The 20089-nt window shown below is 60.2% G+C and overlaps 1 protein-coding gene across 1 annotated transcript in view; it reads left to right on the plus strand.

Moving 5' to 3' along the window:
* The window catches only part of SORCS2 (sortilin related VPS10 domain containing receptor 2), a 432949-nt gene that overhangs the window by 409642 nt on the left and 3218 nt on the right, over positions 1–20089 (plus strand). The window contains exons 15-26 of the mRNA XM_045998356.1: positions 732–852; positions 1538–1671; positions 2346–2474; positions 4802–4973; positions 9407–9593; positions 9883–10016; positions 10945–11068; positions 12315–12427; positions 13094–13219; positions 15846–15945; positions 16527–16629; positions 18677–18780. Coding sequence (XP_045854312.1) covers positions 732–852; positions 1538–1671; positions 2346–2474; positions 4802–4973; positions 9407–9593; positions 9883–10016; positions 10945–11068; positions 12315–12427; positions 13094–13219; positions 15846–15945; positions 16527–16629; positions 18677–18780 — 1547 coding nt within the window. The remainder of the gene's footprint in view (positions 1–731; positions 853–1537; positions 1672–2345; positions 2475–4801; positions 4974–9406; positions 9594–9882; positions 10017–10944; positions 11069–12314; positions 12428–13093; positions 13220–15845; positions 15946–16526; positions 16630–18676; positions 18781–20089) is intronic.

A 20089-nucleotide genomic window follows, 5' to 3' on the forward strand; every position in this document is an offset into this window, starting at 1 on the left:
TTAAGAGCACCCATGGTGTGCCATTGCCCTGCTTTCTCCACTCGCCAAGGCTGGGGCCGCATGATGAACAGGAGGTGAGCACAAGGCTGGGGGGGGGGGTCTTCCCATCCTGCTACGGTGACCCCTTATGGTGGCTTGTTACCTTTCCTTGGATGGCTGGTTGCACCTGGAAAAAACAGCCTGTGGCCCAGCTTTGCAGAATTGGGTGTTCATGGCTCAGGTCCCTGGCACAGTGACCTCGGTATCCATGGACAGACCCCCCACACCGTGAGGCCGGCCTGGGTGTCTGTGGGTCAGACCCCCGGTGTGGTGATGCCAACAGAGGCAAGAGAAGCACCCTGCATCCAGCTGACCCCTGTCATTTGGTGGAACAGAAGCAAGGACCGTGGAAGGCCATAGAAGGGCCCGGGTGGCCGCTGGGGGGCCCGGGCTCCTGACACAACTGTGCCACTTCCTCGTCCATTGAGGGGAACCGTGGGGGGTGACCTACACCTGTGCTGTCTGCGAGCCGCAGACAGCGTGTGACCCTTGTGGGGACTCTGGGGGCACCACCGCCAGGAACACAGGACTGTAGACGGCTGGGCACGGTGCCGGCTGGGACTCTGGGAGAGTGCAGGAGAGCTGACACTGGGCCCGCAAGCAGGGGGCCCCGAGGCCCTGAGGGGAAGTGGTTCCCACTGTGACGCAGGCCGGGCTAAGGTGATTTCCCTTCCCTCTTCCTCCCTCCCCAGCGTCTTCGGCCACATCAGCTTCCGCTCCGACTGGGAGCTGGTGAAGGTGGACTTCCGGCCCTCATTCTCCAGGCAGTGCAGCGAGGAGGACTATGGCTCCTGGGACCTGACCGACCTGAAGGTGGGCCGGGCCCCGGGCTGGGGAAGGAGGTGGCCTCCTCTGCACGCCCCCGTCCTGTGTGGCACTGGGAGCCTCACCTCCAACAGGCTCCCAGAACCCCAGCAGCCCTGAGATATGCAGTCCTTCGGCTGGATTTTCTGGCCCCCTCTTGGTGCCTCTGTCGCTCTGAGTGTTCAGGGCCACAGGGCCACAGGCTGCGACTCCACTGTGCAGTCCAGTGTGCTTGGGGTCCGGGGCTTGGGACATGGTGGGTGGGTAGCACAGGGCCTGTGTCATAGATTACCAAACACCCCGGGGGAGGGGCGGTCTGGGGCATCCCCACCCTGTAAGCTCAAACACATAGATGTTTCTAGAACAAAAGGTAGACCAGTCACACTAAGTGAACTAGGTAAGGGCTGGAGCAGCAGCAGCACAGTGACCCCTCAAGCCCGGGGGAAGAGTGTACACAATGGGTGCTAAATGGATGCTTGTGGGTCAGGATGGGAGAGAGGCTGCCCCCGCTTGACTTCAGGCACCACTTCTGCTCTCAGTTTCCTCATCTGAGAAAGGAAACTCACCCCGTCCCCCATGGCTGCCTGGGTGTTGAGACTCGGCTGTTTTCTGAGGATGGGCATGAACAGCAGTCCGAGCCACTGGAGGGCAATGGCCCTTCTCGGCCGGTCCTCACCCCATGTTCCCATGGCAGGGCGACCGCTGTATCATGGGCCAGCAGAGAAGTTTCCGGAAGAGAAAGTCCACATCCTGGTGCATCAAAGGGCGGAGCTTCACGTCGGCACTCGAGTCCCGGGTGTGCAGGTGCCGGGAGTCGGACTTCCTCTGGTGAGGAACGCGCCAGCGGCTGGGCTCTCCGGAGCCCTGAGCAGCTTCACGACCTGGCAGCTGCGGGTCTGAGACTCAGTCCTCCCGCTACTGGAAGCCCAGCTGTGTTCCCAGGAGGAGCACGGGGAACTCAAGGGCACGCGGCCCCCACCCACCACAGTGACCCCCTCGCAGCGGGAGGGGCCCTTGGAACCGGGGAGGGGTCCCCGGGCACAAGCGGTGCCCACCCAGCCCTTCTGCGAGTTCCAGAGCCTGGTTCACGAAGACTCTGGCCGCCTGCCTCCCTGGCCACCCTCAACCCTTGCTCTCCTGCTCCCCCTCATGTGCCCAACACCTCCACCTGTACCTCCCTCACCGGCATTGACGGGGCTCCTTGTGCAGTGCTCCTCCCCTGTCTTCCCCTGGCTGTGCATTGTGCTTCTTTGAGACTCAGTGCACCTCCTCCAGGCAGCCCTCGAGGACACCCAGCTGGGCTCAGTGCTCTCCTGGATGTTCCTAGAACCCCCTCTGCAACCCTTCTTACCTGGAATGTAACCTTAATTTCCAAGCTGGGTAGGGCTGTGTGTCCCCACAAATGGGTGTATTGCAGACCTTGGGGTGCGGACCCCCGCCCGCCCCTGACCTCTCCCATCCCCGCCCAAGCCTGTCTCCTGAACTCTTCTCCTCTCCTCCAGCGACTACGGATTTGAGCGCTCCCCCTCCTTGGAGTCTGAGGCCAACAAGTGCTTTGCTAGCTTCTGGTTTAACCCCCTGTCCCCGCCAGACGACTGTGTCCTGGGCCAGACCTACAGCAGCAGCCTTGGGTGAGTGTGGCACAGCCTCCTCGTGGTGCTGCAGGGGCAGAGCTACGAGGCTGCCCTATTGGCTGGGCCCCTGGGTCACCCTGGGCACCGAACCTGCAGAGCTCTATCTGCACCCACATGGGGCAGCATCAGGGACAGAAGGTACTTTGAAATGGCTCTGAACAGAGAATGAAAGCGTCGGGTACATGAAGCTGTGAGCCTGCGGCTTCAGGAGATCCCGAGGCACTCTACCTTAAGGTCTCTGTTTCACTTTGAGGCACTTTGGGGAGCGAAGAAAATGTCAGTGAACTTATTACAAAATCCCCATTACCTCCCCTGGGGAAGGGGCAGGGGCAGAACTTGAGGAAGCAGGATCAGATGTTGTAGGTTTTGGCCTTAGCAATGTAAGTTCTACCATCCATCCATCCATCTTCCTTCTATCCATCATTCACCCATCATCCGTCCCTCCCTCCCTCTCTCCCTCCCTCCCTCCCTCCCTCCATCCTTCCATTCACCCATCATCTATCCATCCATCTATCCAACATTCCATCCATCATCCATCCATCATCCATCATTCACCCATCATCCCTCCCTCCCTCCCTCCCTCCCTCCATCCCTCCCTCCCTCTATCCCTCTCTCCCTCCATCCACCCATCCTTCTGTCATTCGCCCATCATCTATCTATCCATCTATTCAACATTCCATCCATCATCCATCCATCCATCCATCATTCACCCGTGATCCCTCCCTCCCTGCCTCCATCCTTCCTTCCATTCATCCATCCATCCAACATTCCATCCATTATTAACCCATCATCCATCTATCCATCATTCACCCATCATCCCTCCCTCCCTTTATCCATCCATCCATCCATCCATCCAACATTCCATCCATTATTAACTTATCATACATCCACCCATCTATCATTCACCCATCATCCCTCCCTCCCTCCTTCTATTATTCACCCATAATCTATCCATCCATCCATCTATCCATCCTTCCATTCATCATTAACCCATCATCCATCCATCCTTCCATCATTCACCCATCATCCCTCCCTTCATTCCTCCCTCCTCCTTCCTTTGTCCTTCCATCCATCATCCATCCATTCCCCTTCCATCGATCTATCCATCCATCTCTCTTCCATCTATCATTCACCCATCATCCGTTCAGTCAGCAGCCACGGCCGCCTCTCTTGTGCACCCACTAGGGCTTGGCAAGCAGGGACTCTTGTCAGAGTATCAGAGCCGGGGCCCACATCACGGATGAAGGATTGCCTGTCATACCATGTGACATTCTGGGCATCAAGGCACCGGGTGGGGGGGGGTAGCTCCTAGACTCTATTTTCTTCTGAATTAATCCAATGTGTTTGTGTGATAAAACCCTGAATGTGTGTCTCAGTGGTTGAGTTCTGGGCGCAGGAGGGGGCACCAGGCTCAGGGAGGGGGGCAGAGCCAGGCTCTGGGGCCGTGATGTTAGTTCTATGGACCCAGGGTCCTGGTGTAGCCCGAGGGAGCTTCACAATCAGCAAGTCAGGTGATGTCACTCTAGGCATGGTTTGCCCGGGGTCTCCTAACATGTTCTTCAAAGCCCATGGTCTCTGGCCTCCAACCCCTGTCCAGCCTCCTCCCAGTCCTGTTCTCTACTCTGGCTCCAGCCGCCCATCCCAGGACCTTTGCCTATGCCAGTCCTGCTGCCTGGGTGCCCTTCCCTCTCTTGCTCACCCTTCCGACTTCTGCCGAAAGCTGTTCTCTTGGGGACCAGTTCCCAGCGCTCATGGGTGGTGATTTTACCTTGAGGGAGGTGGTGTGAAGCAATCTGCCACTCCCACTGGGCATTCTGCCCGGCAAGGGCAGGGGCTATATGGTCCGCCCGTCCCCCAGCAAACACACTATATGAAGGAGGCACTGGGTCAGGTGTCCTCTAACTGGATGGTGAGGGAAGGAGCCCCAAGGGGGTGCGGCAGCGTCAAGGCCACGACCAAGCCCCGGCCTCTCTTGGGTGCATTTCTCGGCAAGGTCCCAGCATTCGGACTGTGTCCAGTCACACCCTCGGCCGCAACGACAACAGGTGTTGAGGTTGTCACAATCCTATGGCCACACAGGGAAGCAGCCAGCGCCGGAGCCGACCCTGCCCTTGCTGTCTGCCCCCCGCCACGCCTGGCCTCTCAGCTGCAACACAGGGCAGCGATGGCCCTCAGTGGGGCTGAGAGGAGGCCGGGAGGCCAGAGGAAGCCACCAGTGAGAGCCACACCTCGCCACCAATGAGGCCCCGCCAGGCCATGAGGCCCGTGCCCTCCCCCCACCACCCCACCATGGGTGCAGACCCTGACCCTCCCTGTGGCCACAGGTACCGGAAGGTGGTGTCCAACGTGTGCGAGGGTGGCGTGGACCCCCGGCAGAGCCCCGCGCAGCTGCAGTGTCCGCTCATGCGGCCCCGGGGCCTGCAGGTCAGCATCCGCGGCGAGGCAGTGGCCGTGCGCCCTGGAGAGGACGTCCTGTTTGTGGTGCGGCAGGAGCAGGTGAGCATAGCGTGCTGTCCCCCTGGGGCCACTCCCACTGGACAAACAGGGGAGGTGTGTGGGGGTAGGGTGTGTCCCTTCCGCCTATGGGTGCTTTGGAGCAGAATCTTCTAGGTGGGCCTTTTCGGAGCTGAGGGGGTGAGAGAGGGCCGGAAGCCCCTCCCCAGGCCCAGGCAGTAGGGAGAGGAGGGAAACCAGACCGCAGAGGACTGTGAAATATGGGGGGGTCACTGGGCCGCCGGCACACATGGCGGGGACCCTTCTGTGCACGGCAGACTGTTTACTGGACTCTGAGGCTTCCACGATGTACTCATTCCCGTGGGCAGCAATTTGTTAAACCTCTAATTGTATTGATTTAATTAATCTGGAATCTTAAGGAAAGCAGAAAATTCAAAAAGCAAAACAAAACTATTATTTATAATCCCAGAACCAAAGAGAAATCCTGTAGGTAGATGATATTGTATGGATTTAATTCTATATCATATATACAAATATGTAAATTCCCTCCCTACGTTCTCTCCTTTTCTCTTTAGTACAAGTGTTACATATTCTTCTGCCTTAAAAAAGAATTTATACTCATGGTAGGACATTGGAAAAACACCCAAAATGTCAAGATTATAAATATCCCCCAAAACCCTGTCCCCCCCCCCGCAAAGGTAACAACTGTGAGTTTTTGTATTTTCTTCTAGCCTCTTAAAATTAATATACAGCATGCTTATTTTTCTGATTATAAAAGCAGCAAACTCCCTGTAGAGCATCCAAAAACAGAAATCAGAAAAACTTACCAAGAGGCAGGAAATTCAAAGCGACAGAATCGCACAGAGGAGACGCCGCTCCCACCCCCAGGGAGATCCGCCCCCGGACCGCTGTCCGCAGGCGCGGCTCCGTTGGGCACTCGGATCTTTGGTTAACAAATACACTGAATGAAGCGAGTTCGGCTTTATAACTGTGTGTGTGTGTGTGTGTGTGTGTGTGTGTGTGTGGTTTAGCACGTGTCCTTCCAAATATGGTGCCCAGGTGATGACAGAAGTCTCTGGTGTCCAATGTGTGCAGATGGGGAAACTGAGGCCAGAGGGCACAAAGCTGTATGTGTGAGAGCCCATGTGCCGTGCTGGGGAAACCCCGGCTCAGAGAGGTACGGTGACTCCCTCGAGGTGACAGAGCTCCACATGAACAGCACCCGGACTGTGATCCCCAGACGGGCCGGGCCCGGGGCAGGTCCCAGATCCCACCTGCTTCCAGGCCCTGTGCTGATGAGTTTGGTTCATGCTCAGGGCGTCGGGGGTGGCCCCAGCGTAGGGGTTGGGCATCTGTCACAGCGGCATCTTGATGTGGTGGGAGGACAATGCCCCCTTCCCCGGGTGGGACCCGTGGACCCTCAGAGTGGACCCACCAACTGCCCAAGTTCTAGCACAGACTTCCAGGAAAAATGGCTGTTTGCTGCCCCCTAGAGCCTTCCATCTGGGCAACACGGGTCATATTGGCTGATTCCCCGGCCAGAGCGAGGCCAGGCCAGGCCGATCAGCCCTGCTGTCCCGTGGTCCCCAGCCTTACTGCATGGGGTCGCTGGCGTGACTGAAAGGTGTCCTTGCAAGAGAGGTCTCCCCGGCACACTCCCTATGTGGAGGGGCCGCTGACTTCCTCCTGGAGGTGGCAGGGGGAGAGTGGGAGCTCAGTGGGGGATGAACACGTACTCACGCCTGCTCACACACACTCAGTTCTCACACATTGACCACAGGAACTTGCACACGCCTTCCCCACGTGTTCACACAGTCGTAACCAGTCACACAGACACTTCTCCACACTGACACACAAGTCACACCCACCCGCCCTCCTGCACGGGCCAAGCTGCCTATGGAACTAGCTGGGTCTGGGGCAGGCGCCAAGTTCTGTAAGCATCCGAGACTTAGAAGTAAGAGCTGATAGAGATCCCAGAAATAGACACACACAGAAGCAGGAGTGGAAGTGTCCCAGGGGAGGGAGGACGGTCCTCAGCAAACAGACCACCAGCAAAAACGAGCCTCAGCTGGAACCTGACACCTGATACCAGATCGTCTCAGGATGGACCATGGAGGTCAACAGAATGTGAAAAACTAGCCGTCCTTTGGGGAAAAAGATAGAAAATATGCAGATCCAGGGCCAGGCCAAGGGTTCGTAAAGTGGATGCCAAAAGCATCATCCATAAAGGAAATTTAGTGAATCAGACTTGGAGTGAGACACCCGTGTGCTGAGGAAAGCCCCGTAGAGAAGGTGAAAAGGGAGCTGTGGAGGAAATACGTGCCCGGCACGCATCCAGCGAACGCTGGGACCTAGAACACAGAGAGTAGAAAGAAAACAACGCTCCAGTTAGGAAACGCGTCAAGGACATGGAGGGACAGTTCATCGCAGATGAGGAGCAGATGACCAGGGAGCCCACAAATGTCGTTCAGCTTCACTGGCCGTTAGGGGAGCGTGACTCTAACCCCAATGACAGGTCCCTGCAGGTCTAGAAGAGTGGCCCAAGTAAGACACGGCGACACCACCAAGCGCTGGCAAGGGTGCGGAGAAGCCGGGCCCCTCGTACTCGGCGGCAGGGAGCAGAGGAGGGGACCACCACACTGGAAAACCCGGGGGGCAGTTTCTTAGAAAACTGAACACGCAACCACCCTGTGACTCAGCACGTGTGCTCCTGGGCATGTGTCTCGGAGAAATGAAGGCCTGTGTCCACGCGGGACCCTGCACATGAATGTTCCCGGCAGCTTTCTGGCCCGAGAGCCGGAACCTGGGAACACCCAGACGTCCTCTGAGGGGCGTCTGCCTGGACAGTGGCAGCGGCCACCACGTGGGACACGACTCCGTGGTGCGAAGGAGCAGATTACAGAACACGCCATGACCTGGGTGAGGCTCCGGAGAATTAAACTGAAGGAGAAAGAGGCAACCCCAGCAAGTCCGTGCTGTCGGATTCTGTTTATGGGATGTTCTCGAGATGACAGCATTACAGAAATGGAGGACAGAGGAGTCGGGGGCGTGACAGCGGGGGCCAACAATGGCTCGGCGGCTCTGCACCCCGACGTTCTGGTTTCGATGGGCGTTTGCTCCGGGCGTGCGGTACGGGGCACACAGGCTGTCTTGGTTCCTACAAACTACCTGGAAACTGGTGGTTGTCTCAGGACAAGATGTCCACATCTCCTTGACGTGCACAAGGTGCAGCAGTGTGCAGGATGGGGTTACGGGGACGGGCCTCCTTGTCTATGGCCGTGGCTGCTGGACTCTGTTCTGATCGTGGGCAAAAATGACAAGTTATTTTAATGAAGTAAAATGTTTACATCGTTCAGCGGGCACCCGTCAATGACCTGCAGGCAGGAACATGGGGTCCCAAGGCACGCAGTGACCTGCGCACCTGGGAGCCACGGGGCTTCCCAGGTACATCTGGCTTGCAGGTGGTGGGCACCAAGCCCCTGCCCCCTGGAGCAAGGCGGGCTTGAGACCCCGCTCCCCGGTCCCCGTGAGCCCGCGTGTCCACAGGAGCTCTGGATGGTGAGCAGATCTGTCCCGCGGTTCTTGCCTAGCACATGGGAACAATCAGATGGCACGTAAGCTGTTGTCCCAAGTGACGTGTGCTGCAGGCACAAAACCCCATGGGCTCCTCTCCCAGTTTCAGAGGCTGGAAGCCCGAAATCAAGGCATAAGCAGAGCTGGGCTCCCACTGGAGGCTCTGGGGTGGGATTCTTCCCTGTCTCATCAGTTTCTGGGGCACTGGTGTCCCTGGCTGTGGCTCTGTTTCCACGGTCTCTGCCCCGTCATCGTGTGGCCGTCTCATCTGTGTCCCAAGCCCCCACCTCTACTTGTAAAGACGTGGCCACTGGCTGGGTGCCCATCTGACTTCAGCGTGACCTCATCTTAACTAATCGCTTCTACAAAGACCCTATTTCCGAATAAGGTCCCATTCTGAGCCCCCCGGCGACGTGGATCTGGGAGCACAGACCCTGTTCAACCAGTCATTTGTGGAACAGTACCAGTCAACAATACCAGTCAACCAGTATTTGTGGAACAAGTTTAGTGAACATAATTTATGGGAAAGGTTTCAAGGCTCCACAGGCATAGAATGAGGGGATCATAAGCAGTCAGCATGAATCCTGTGTCACTCTGGGTCAGCAGGAGATGATTTTGGAGGTGTTCCTGCAGGGGTAGGACGGGAGGAAGAGGTGATGGGGCAGGGGAGAGGGGCAGAGGGAAAGTGCGAGAACTCTTTCTTGACACCAAGTGGAGAAAAATACTGTTTCCGTTTCCTTCCCCGGATTTCCTGCGGCTCAGCCCATGCCAGGTGTAGTTTCTGGGGGCCCCAGGGTCCGCACCCTTTGAGGGGAGGAGGGACAGGATGGAGAGTATGCAAGCTGCTGCTGACCCCTTGGCTGTGCCATCCTTCCTGAGTGACCTCGCGGGATTTCCTGCAGGGTGACGTCCTGACCACCAAGTACCAGGTGGACCTGGGGGATGGCTTCAAGGCCGTGTACATGAACCTGACACTGACTGGGGACCCCATCCGGCACCGCTACGAGAGCCCTGGTGTCTACCGCGTGTCTGTCAGGGCGGAGAACGTGGCTGGGCATGACGAGGCCGTGCTCTTTGTCCAGGTCAACTGTAAGTCAGCAGCCCCTTTGAGGCCCAGAGTCCCCCCTTCCCGGGGCACAGAGAGAACCTGGGCCCCAGGGGCACACAGGGAGTCCTCTGGGGTGGCAACAGGACCCCAGGCTGGTGAGCCCGTGGACAGGGAGCAGGCAGGCGGGCTCAAGTCCATGCCCTTGGAGGTGTGTGCGGTGGTGGTGGGGGGGGTGATGTGGGAGGAAGTGATGAAGGTGACCAAGAAGCCCCCTCTGAAATAGCCAGGGCCTCGGTGTACCCTAACCCCGGGCTTTCCCGCGACCTGCAGCCCCCCTACAGGCCCTCCACCTTGACGTGGTTCCTGTGGTTGGCGTCGACCAGGAGGTGAACCTCACGGCCGTGCTGCTGCCCCTGAACCCCAAGCTCACTGTGTTCTACTGGTGGATCGGCCATAGCCTGCAGGTGCGCGGACCCCCAGGGTGGCCCCTGCTGAGAGCGGGGGGCCGGGGCAGGAGGACATGGGGTATGACTGTGCAGAGCTAACACGAGCACAGCCTGGCCTTTCTCCCGGAGCCACTGAGCGGGTCCGGCCATGTCTGCATCTGGCGGCTGCGGAAGAAGGCAGACTGGCCCCTGCCTTTTCCTGGGGAAAGAGATGTGAACAAAGCAGGTGATCTGAGTTGTGATGAGGATCACGGGAAGGGGACTGAGGGGTGCTGTGAGCCCCAGGGAAGATGGGCCGTTTCTAGTCTGGGTGTTGGGTGTGGTCAGGGAAGGCTTCATGGAGGAGGGGACCCTTGGGGCTGGACCAGATATTAGAAGCCTCACGCAGAGCCCTAAATTGTGTCTGGAAGCAGTGGGGAGCCACAGACAATGGCTGGTTGGAGGTCTAGAAGGTCTCTGTGGGCAGGGCTACCCATCCTTAGCCTGAGGCCCTCAAGACCCATAGAGGGCTGTCCTTCCCTCATTCGGGGGGCTGCTGCCCTGCCTTCCATGCAGAACGACCCCAACAGTGGCTGAAGGCCCAGACGCAGAGGCCTGGGTGGGGAGGAGTGGTAGGTCCCAGGTCGTGTTTCTCTGGAATGTGGAGGGTTGAGGAAGGTGCTAGACTCTGGATTCAAATCACAGCTCAGCTACTTCGAGCCCAGCAATTCGGGCAGTTTTGGAAGGAAAGGTACACTGAGACACTTGGTCCAGGCTGCATTGGCTTAGAGCTGGTGGCTCGGGGTGGGGGGCCCTCCCCGTGTCCCCCAGTGCTGCCCCCATGTTCTGACCAGAGCAGGGGAGACTGAGCATTCTCGGTGAGGCCCTAGGCAGCAGGGCGGCTGGCTGTCCCGTGTGGGGCTGCCCCCTGACCCCTGGGCCTGACCCCCACTCACGTCCCCTGCAGCCCTTGCTCTCCTTGGAGAACTCCGTGACCACGCGGTTTGCAGACCCAGGAGACGTGCGCGTGACGGTGCAGGCGGCCTGTGGAAGCTCGGTGCTGCAGGACTCCACGGTGGTCCGCGTGCTGGGTGAGCCCCCTCCTCAGGTGTGCCGCGCGTCTCGTCCCTTGTGGGGGCCCCAAGCTCAGGTGACATAAGCCACAGACGCCCTGGGTATGTGGGGCAGCCGCAGGCTCAGGGAGGAGCCAGTGAACACTGCTCAGACGCTCCCCGGCTCCCCGGGTCTCAGTTTCCCCTGTCTGTAAAATGAACACAGACACGTCTCTGAGTCCGTGGCACTCATGGGCCTCACACAGCACAGACCAGGGGATGGCTGAGTGACCTGTCGAGGGCACCCGGCGATGCCTCCCAGGAGCCTGACCTCTCCTGCCACCTGTCACTGAGCCCCCTAACACAGCCTTTGTGGAGACTCAGTTCTGAATCTGCACCCCATTTTCTGTGCTCACTGGGGGCCCCCAGACCCTCAAGGGAGACATTTACCATAGGAATTTCATCCTAAGCATGGAAGAGACCCCACCCCTCACCCAGTGCGCTGTGGCCCTCCTCAGCCCACCGATGAAACCTCATTTGGCTTTGAGAGCAGCCTCACCCATGGACAGCAGCCATCAGTTAAATATTTAGCAGGCCTGCCCGTAGCTGTTCCTTCATTCACAAACATATGCGCAGAGGGTCCTGAGCCTAGAGCTTGGGAATAGCCCCCCTCCCCTGCTGTGAGAGGCTGAGTTCTCTGCTCACGAAGCACATGTCCCTCGGGCCATTAATTCCAGCAAAGTCTCTCCTGTTTCCCAAGTGGGAAACCCGGGTTTCAGGAGGAACGTGGAGAGTACAGTGAGCCCCAAGTACCAGCACTGGCAGGTGGCTCTGGAGTGGGCCTCTGAGCCAAGAAACCCGGGAGGTGTGCGGGAAAGGGAAGGTGGGGCCTCTGCTCTCGCAGGACTCTTATTCTGGTGGGGCGGCCAGCCCAGTGAAGTCTGTGGATCCCTGGGATGGAAGCCCAGCCTCATGGGGTATGCGCGTCAATGAGAACTAAAGGGCAGACCTCATGGTGCAGGCGCCCGGCCCTCCCTCCCTCTCTCCCTCCCCAGGGGGCACCGTTCAGCATTGTCTTTGGTGCTGCAGTGATCACTCCTTGGTGCCGGTCAGTGAGGTGGGCCCTACCTGGGCAGCTGCCAGCACAGGGAGGACTCTCATTTTCCAAAAGCGAGCCGCCATGTCTGATCGCGGGCGGTCCTAGGCCATCCCGGGCTGGCGGTTGCTGGGAAACAGAGTCCCGCTGCCCAGGACTAACTGGCTCCCCATCTCTGCATCTCTTCAGACCAGTTCCAGGTGGTGGCTCTACGCTTTTCCAAGGAGCTAGACACCCACAATCCCAACACCCCTGAGTGGAGAGAGGACGTCGGCCTGGTGGTGACCCGGCTGCTGTCCAAGGTGCCCCCCGCCCCCGTGGGTACCCAGGAGAAGTGGGGGTGGGGGGTGGGAGGGCAGGGCAGAGTGAGGGGGCTGGTCTTTCTTTTGCTATGGGACCAAGGTATCTCTGTGACCTCTGCCCACCCTGAGTCATCTCTGCTGCCAGAGGCCAAGGCTCGCTCTGGCCGTGACTCCCCTCAGTCTCTTAATAATGCTGATGATACCATCCTGGGCATTGAAGAGTAAATAGGAGTTCGCTAGATGAAAGTGCACAGAGTGGGATTCTCAGGAGGCAGAGGGACCTCTGGAAGCTGAACTCCGTGGGTTGAAGGATTTGTATGGTCAGGAGCCCTGATGTCCGGGAAGACGTTAGCCAGAGAGGGGCCTGCTCACCTTTACCCCAGCCGTGGTGTGAGGAATGGACTAGAGGGGGCAGGCCTGGCCCAGAGGAGGCTGGTGTTGGTGGGGGCAGGGCAGAGGGACCAGGAGAGCTGCAGGAGGGGAAACGTGGTGCTTCAGGGTCCTGGGGCTGCCCCTGTGTGTTCGGGGGTCAGGAATAGCTCACAGGACAGACAGCTGGGACTTGGCCAGGCCAAGATGAGGGAGAGGGTATTCCTGGGGGCCCCGAAGTGTGGCAGGGGACAGAGAAGGCAGGTGGCTCAGAGGGGTGCGTCTGTGTCCCCACAGGAGACCAGTGTCCCTGAGGAGCTCCTGGTGACGGTGGTAAAGCCGGGACTGCCCACCTTGGCCGACCTGCACGTGCTCCTGCCCCCTCCCAGGCTCACGAGGAAGAGGAGCCCCACCAGTGACAAGGTATCCCTGTGGCCATGGGCCCCAGGTTCTCTCTGCACTGCCCAGGGTTCGAGACCTAGTACTGGGGGTTTGGGGGAGAAGTCTCAGCAGCTCATCATCACAGAGAGGCCCATTTCTCGCAAGTCACTGCCTGACACAGGCGGCTGGCCCTCCTCCATGGGTGGCCGCCCCCCTCCCCGGGACCCAGATGGCCTTCAAGGTCACTTTTGGGGACTGGGGAGGCACAAGGGCACCCGGGGTCGGACTGCCCCACAGGAGGACATATGCCATTTCCTTTCCCATTCTGGGAAATGGCTGGCTGGCGCTGGTCACTGCGGCCCAGGCTGACAGGGAGAACCATGGACTCCCATGGCTCGGGTCTCAGGACAGAGCAGAACTCAGCCTCCATCCAGTCTGCACATGTCTTCACTGTGTGTCTCAGCCTCCGAGTAATAGCCCTCACCTGGAGGGCCAGGCCAGGCATGGGGTGGAGACCCCAAGAGAAGTTGGAGCTTCTTCACGCCCCCCCGGGATGACTGTCACTCTTCCTGAAACCAGCAGCTCTCTGGGTCGCGTGCGGAACCAGAACCCCTCCTGCATGGCTGAGCCTGCCGTCAGCTGCTCCCTGAAACTGCAGGCAGAGTTAGCAGACGGCACAGTCATGGGAGCGCGCGGCTGTCCGTCCACATGCACACACACAGGGAGGGTCACTGCAGCCCGGGGTGGCCACGTGTGCCTCCACGGGCCTTGTTGGATGAGATGCGTCCCTGCATACCACAGGCTCTTACTCGGCTGTGAAGTGGAGGGAGCTCTGACACCTGCTATCATCTGGGCAAACCCCACAGAAGGGGTGCTGACGGAGGGAAGCTGGTCTCAGAGGCCGCCTGCTGCGCCAGCGAATGGATGGGATATGTCCCTGTTGGGCCAAGGCCAGGCAGCAGAAGGTGGAGGTGGTTGCTGGGGGCCAGGGGGGCGGGGCTGCTGGCGGGCACCGGGGTTCTGGAAGGGAGGAAGGATGAAGATGTTCTGGAATCAGTGGTGATAGTTGCACAGACGCAAATAGACCAGAAACAGTGGAATCCTGCCCTTGAAGGAAGTACGTGTCATCTCAAAAAAAAAGAGTCAGGAGCTCAGCTACTCCCGGACTAGTCTGAGACAGATGCTCCAGGAGGCCGTCTGGAAGACGGAGCAAGGCCCGCGGCACCTCGGGGGGCTGGGCAGGCGTGTCTCCTTCTACAGCTCAGTGGGAGGTGCATCAGGAAGGTGGGAGGGGACACAGAGCCCCAAGGTCGCTCTGGCTGCCGCCCTGCCACACCCAGGCTGCCTCCTGGTCGACAGGTGACTGCCTGGGCCTGACCCCCAGCGTTTCCTGAAGGGCATCCGCACTGGATCTGGGGGTCCCTGCTGATGCAGTGTCTCTGGGGATGGGACGGCAGACGATGGAGGGTGACTGTACCCATTTCTCAGATGGGGAGCTGACTGCAGAGGCTTGGCACTGCTTGGGGAAGGCACAGCAGGGCTCGGGGACTCTCCTTGCTCTTGCCCCCCAAGTTGGTGGGCAGATGAACTCGCAATATTCTCAATAGTCAGGTGTGGGCGCTCAGGAGAGATTCGGAAGGAGGCGGGCGGTGGGGGGACAGACGGGCACCCCCACCCTCGTTGTCCTGAGTGCTGAGAGTAAGCCGCCGGCCCGAGGTCGGTGAAAAGTCACAGGGACTCGTCCTGGCCACAGACGACACGGCAGGCCCCTGGCCCTTGCAGGGTGCCAGGTGCTGGGCACGGGGCTGGAGGCCTCCCACGAGGTGTTCCTTTGAAACCTCACATGGACCCCGGAAACAAAGAGGTGCTGGAGTTCCCCATAGCACAGAGCTGTGTGCCTTCCTAGATCCTTCAAATCTGGGCTGTTCTGGCTTGTCCGGGCCCGGATGTGGACTTCTCTTTTCCAGGGAATGCCAGGTGCTAAAACGCTGTGCATGGAGGCCGAGTCTGGCCCCGGGGAATGTCCTGCACAAGGCACCCGGGAGGGGGTGCTCGGGGACCGCCAGCTCTTGGGAGGCCCCCTTCCCCAAGGCCTCAACATCTGCCTATGCAGAGGAATGACCCCTGGGCACCCACAAGGGCCAGTTGGTTCCCTCCTGAGCCCTGGGAAAGCTCCCTCTCGTGAGACGGCAAGCCAGCTGCCTCTCCCACCCTGTGGTCCAGCCCCGTCACCTGGCTCTCACTCACTGGTGGGGTCATTCCCTTGCCTGGGTCACCTGACCTGTCCCCATCTTGCTCTCTTCTTGGTCCTCCTCCTCTGAGAAGCCTTCCCGGACCACTGCCAGGCCTGGGGGCCCTCTTGGAGTACCCCTGGTTTCCCCAGCTTTGCCACACTCTATGGTCCTGACCAAAACAAGAGGCTTTAGGCCCCTTTCTGGGCCTAAAGAACCCATTTCTAACTGGGTCGCCTTTCTAACCCACTGTCGGCTTTTGGTGAATGCTGGTGGGCGAGCATTCCCATGTTACAGATGAGGAGACTGAGACCCAAGGAGGCCAAGTGGCCCCCAACCCCTTGGCTCTGGAGAATCAGAACGGATGTTGGCCCAGCTCTCCGCTCCCTCCAGTGGGTTCCAGCGGACCCTCCTCACTCTCCCCCTCCTGCTTTCAGAGACTCACTGCCATCCAGCAGGTGCTGAAGGCACAGAAGATCAGCTTCCTTCTGCGGGGCGGGGTCCGGGTCCTGGTGGCCATGAGGGACACGGACACAGGTAAGGGGCTCTCCCCTGCAGGGTAGGGTGGGCATGCAGCTGGCTTCACAGGTGACACCGTTCCTGAGGGGACCGGGGACAGAGGGCCCCTCGGGCTGGGTGGTTGCCTCCAGTGACCACGGGGTCAGACCCAAGGGCCTTGCTCTCTGAGCAGAGGCGGCACAGAGCTCTGGCTTCCCTCACACAGACATTTAGGGTCTCGACCTTGGCCTCCTGCCCCCACCAGCGGACTGTCCTCTCCAGTCACATGTGCAACCTTTCCTGTTTTGGGCAAGAGTGTTTGCAGATGCTGAGGACTTTCCCTCTGCTCTGGAGACCCGGTGCCTGTTGGGAAACGTGGCGGACTCACCACATGCGAGCAGACATGTGCACAGGGACGTTCTGTCTACTTTCTAGAAGGAAGGCCCGGGGCCCACGGGTACACGGTGGGAGTCCAGGGGGCCCAGGGGCTGAGGTTCCCCTGAGACCTGCCTGCACAGCTCAGCCACACCTGGGGAACCTGCCAGACCACCTCCTGTCCTAGGAGCCCGGGGCTGGGGAGGGATGCCCCCCACCCCGACCACCAGCTGCTTCCCTTACAGGTTCTCAGAGGCTGGGAGGCGCCGGCGGCTACTGGGCAGTGGCGGTCCTCTTGGTCATCGGACTCTTCGCGGTGGGCGTGTTCATTCTCTACAAGTTCAAAAGGCAAGGCCTCCTGGCAGGCCGGGCGCGAGGTCAGGCCTTGGGCAGTGGCAGCAAGGGGCGGGGACTTGCGGAGACAGAATGGTCCAAGCCCCAGGAGCGTGTGGGAGACAGCTGTTCTGAACCCCCAAAACATCTTCCAACCCCACCTTCCTCTCTGCCAGCATCGTGGCCTTATCTCCCCCATGTCCACCCCGCCTTGGAGGAAGGCCCCTCTGAAGGTGGGATTTGTCACGGCTAGGAAGTGGCATCTGAGACTAGGATCCCCGGTGCTGAATCTGGGGCCCTCCTCCCAACCCCAAAACAGCGTCAGGTTCCAGCTGGTATGGACAGAGCCCAGGACTTTAACCATGAGTGCTCACTCTGCAGCTCACCCCAGGCTGGGCAGAGACCCCTTCCGGGACTCCCCAAATGGCCAGGTCTTCCAATGGATGAGAGATGCACTTGACCCTTTGAGAAGGGGCGTCCCTGCTCCCCACCCAACTCCCTTCTTACTGCTTCACGCTGTTCCAACAGATTCCCTCAGAGGCCGCGGGAGTGTGGCCTTGCCAAGTGGGACTTGCTTTAGAGCCTTGGTTTCCCACCCTGTGGAACTGGTGCATAGGGTCTCCCTGCGGTGTTAAGGGCAGGCATCTGGCCAGCCCCTCCCCTATCACGCAAGTGTGTGGGGGAGCCTGGCATCCTGGATATTTGCAGAGATGAAACAAGAGAGGAGAGGCTTCCAGCCATATCTGCCCTGTCCGGGTCTCTGTCCCAGAGTACCCTTCCTTCAGCCTAGGTGCGAGGCCCCTCCAGACAACGGGACGGCCCAGCACAGCGCCCAGGGCCCAGCTCCTGCACTGCCGCTGACCAGCTCCGCGGCTGTCCCCGCCCTGGGCCTCAGCTTCCCCGTCTGTAAAAGGGGACTAAGAAGAAGGGGGTGGGAAAAGGGAAGGAGGAGAAGAACAGAAGGAAAGGGAGGAGGAGGAGAGGAGAGAAGGGAGGAGCAGAGAGGCGAGGGGGGTAGGAGGACAGGGAGGACGCTGACTGGGCCCCAAAGGTGCCCCGGACAGGGGTGAGGGTGTCCGTGCCGGTCTGTTGCCTGGCATGGTGAGTGTTATTAGCGAACTGATTGTGCTCCCTCGGGGCGGGGGGCAGGTGTCGCCATAGAAACAGCACAGCACAGATCCGGGTGAGTGTGTGGGCGGTCACTGGCCTTGTAGCCGTCCTTGTGGGCGGGGCTCAGTTAATGTCGCAAACAGCCCCAGTGGCTCCGAGGCTCAGGGCCACCCAAGGCTCTCGTCATCCCTCAGGGGCAGGGGTTTTCCAGGGTACAGGAGCCACAGCAGAAGGAAGTGAATTCTGAAGGTGACGAGTCATCCTGTGCATGTTCCAGCCGGAGGTGACCTGTGTCCCCTTGGGTCACCCTCAGTCGTCTGCGCCCTGCACTCCTGCAGGACGGGCAGGGCCTGGCGAACGGCGTCAGAGGAAGCCTCCTCCTTCTTGGCAACCGTGGGCTCTTCCCGGGTTTCAGACTAACTAGGCATCAGAAGCGGGGGAACCGGACCCTGGGGACCCCAAGCCCAGTCCCGGCACAGGCAGAGGGGGCTGTGCCCACGGTCTCTTCTCCCTCTGGCTCTGGAGGGACAGGGATTCGAGACCGCACAGCCCCAGGACCTGGGCAGGACTCAGCAAGTCCCTCTCGGACCCGGGTGGGCATCCCGTCTGCCCTGGGAATCCATGTCCCTCCCACCCGTTCAGAGCCCGGGACACAGCTCTCCCACAGATGCTGGATGATGGGGACTAAAGGACAGTGGAACACCCCCTCCCTGCAATATGACCTCAGTCCAGTCCCCGCAGGAGCCACCCGATGTACACTCTTGCCCTGGGGCTGAGGGAAACCCCGGGGCTACAGGAGCTTGCAGGAGGGAGGGCTTCCTGGAGGAGGCGGTCTGGTGCAGAGATGAGGCAGGAGAGCAGATCCAGGAGTGCTGTCTGCCCTGCGCACAGGAGTGGTCCGGGACCCAGTGGCCCTGGGCAGCCTCCCCTGAGCCCGGCCTCCGCTCCTCAGGAAACGCCCCGGGAGGACAGTGTATGCCCAGATGCACAATGAAAAGGAGCAGGAAATGACGAGCCCCGTGAGCCACAGCCAGGCCGTCCAGAGCGCCATCCAGGGTGAGGAGTTTATAGATGATGATCTCGACTCGCAGACTCTAGGTAACGCCCGCCCTGAAAACCCCCTCCCCACCCTCCTGTGGGTCCCGCCGCCCGGCCGGCACTGGCCAGCTGAGGGCGAGGACGAAGCCCAAGCAGATGGTGGCGCTGTGTCCCCTCCATCTGATGGGGGAATGACTGGAGCTTCAATCGGGGCCAGGGGACACGTGGCCCCGGAGCGCCCCGTCCAGCCACCCCCACCTGGGGGAAGGCGTCCTGGTCACTGGAAGCGATGACTGTGTGAGCACGTGTCCACCACCCTGCCGTGGTGCCCTGTTACCGTGGTCTGCCTGCGTGGACTGCCTGCGTGGCCCGGCCCATCTCCCCCACGTCTCTCTTGAGGTGGCTCTGACAGTGGCTCGAGTCCCCTCCGGGCTTCTGCCCTCAGCTTGGGCTACTGGCCCAGCGGTCAGCAGTGTTGGCCCCCCGCGGACTTGTCCCCGCACGCACCTACTATGGCCTCTCCGTGTGGCTTGGGCTCCACACAGAGTGATGGCCATGTTCTCGGAGCCCCTAGAGAGCCAGCCAGCCAGGTGGGAGCCACATCACCCTCCATGACCGTGACGGTCACTTGCGTCACGCTGGGTGGGTGGAGGCGACCACAGAGTCTGTCCCTCCTCAGGGGAGGGGACACGGTCTGTACCTGCGGCGAGGAGGGCCCAGGCCACACTGTATAAGGAGCATGACACGTCCCCAGAGGGGAAACTGAGGCTCTGGGAGCTTCCCGGACCTCCAAGGTCTCTTGGAGCTTGTGCTGATGGGGCCGTGGCTCTGCTCAGCTCCGGGGGGTGGGGGGGCGGGTTGCCGTGAGCATCTCGTGGATTGTCCCACGTCAGCCAGCCTGGGAGGCAGGCTCCTTTCCAGAGGCGAGGACATCCAGGTGCAGGGAGAGAAGGTCACCCCGCTGGTGGGGAGGGACTGGGATCCCTGAGCCCATGCGCTCCCTCTGGCCCTCCCAGTTCCCACTGGTGCCCCGTGGCACAACGGCCCTCATCTCCCACACCTGTCAGCCCTGTCGCACTCCCCAGGGGTGGTGCCTCTGTTCCCTCCTGGGACATGGCAGCCACTCTGACGTCCTGAGCGTGGGCTGCGTGCTGGTCCCTGGGCTGAGGGGCTGCCAGGAGCCAGTCACTGGACAGATGAGAAACCCGAGGTTCAGAGTGATCACACAGCCTGCCACCCCCCTTAGCTGATCAGAGCCGGGTTCAAGCCCAGCTCTGCGGCTCCAAAGCCTGTGCCCTCCCCAACACTGCAGCGCCCAGGCTTGGGG

Source organism: Meles meles, chromosome 2, assembly GCF_922984935.1.
Source record: "Meles meles chromosome 2, mMelMel3.1 paternal haplotype, whole genome shotgun sequence".
In the NCBI taxonomy this organism is placed as follows: domain Eukaryota; kingdom Metazoa; phylum Chordata; class Mammalia; order Carnivora; family Mustelidae; genus Meles; species Meles meles.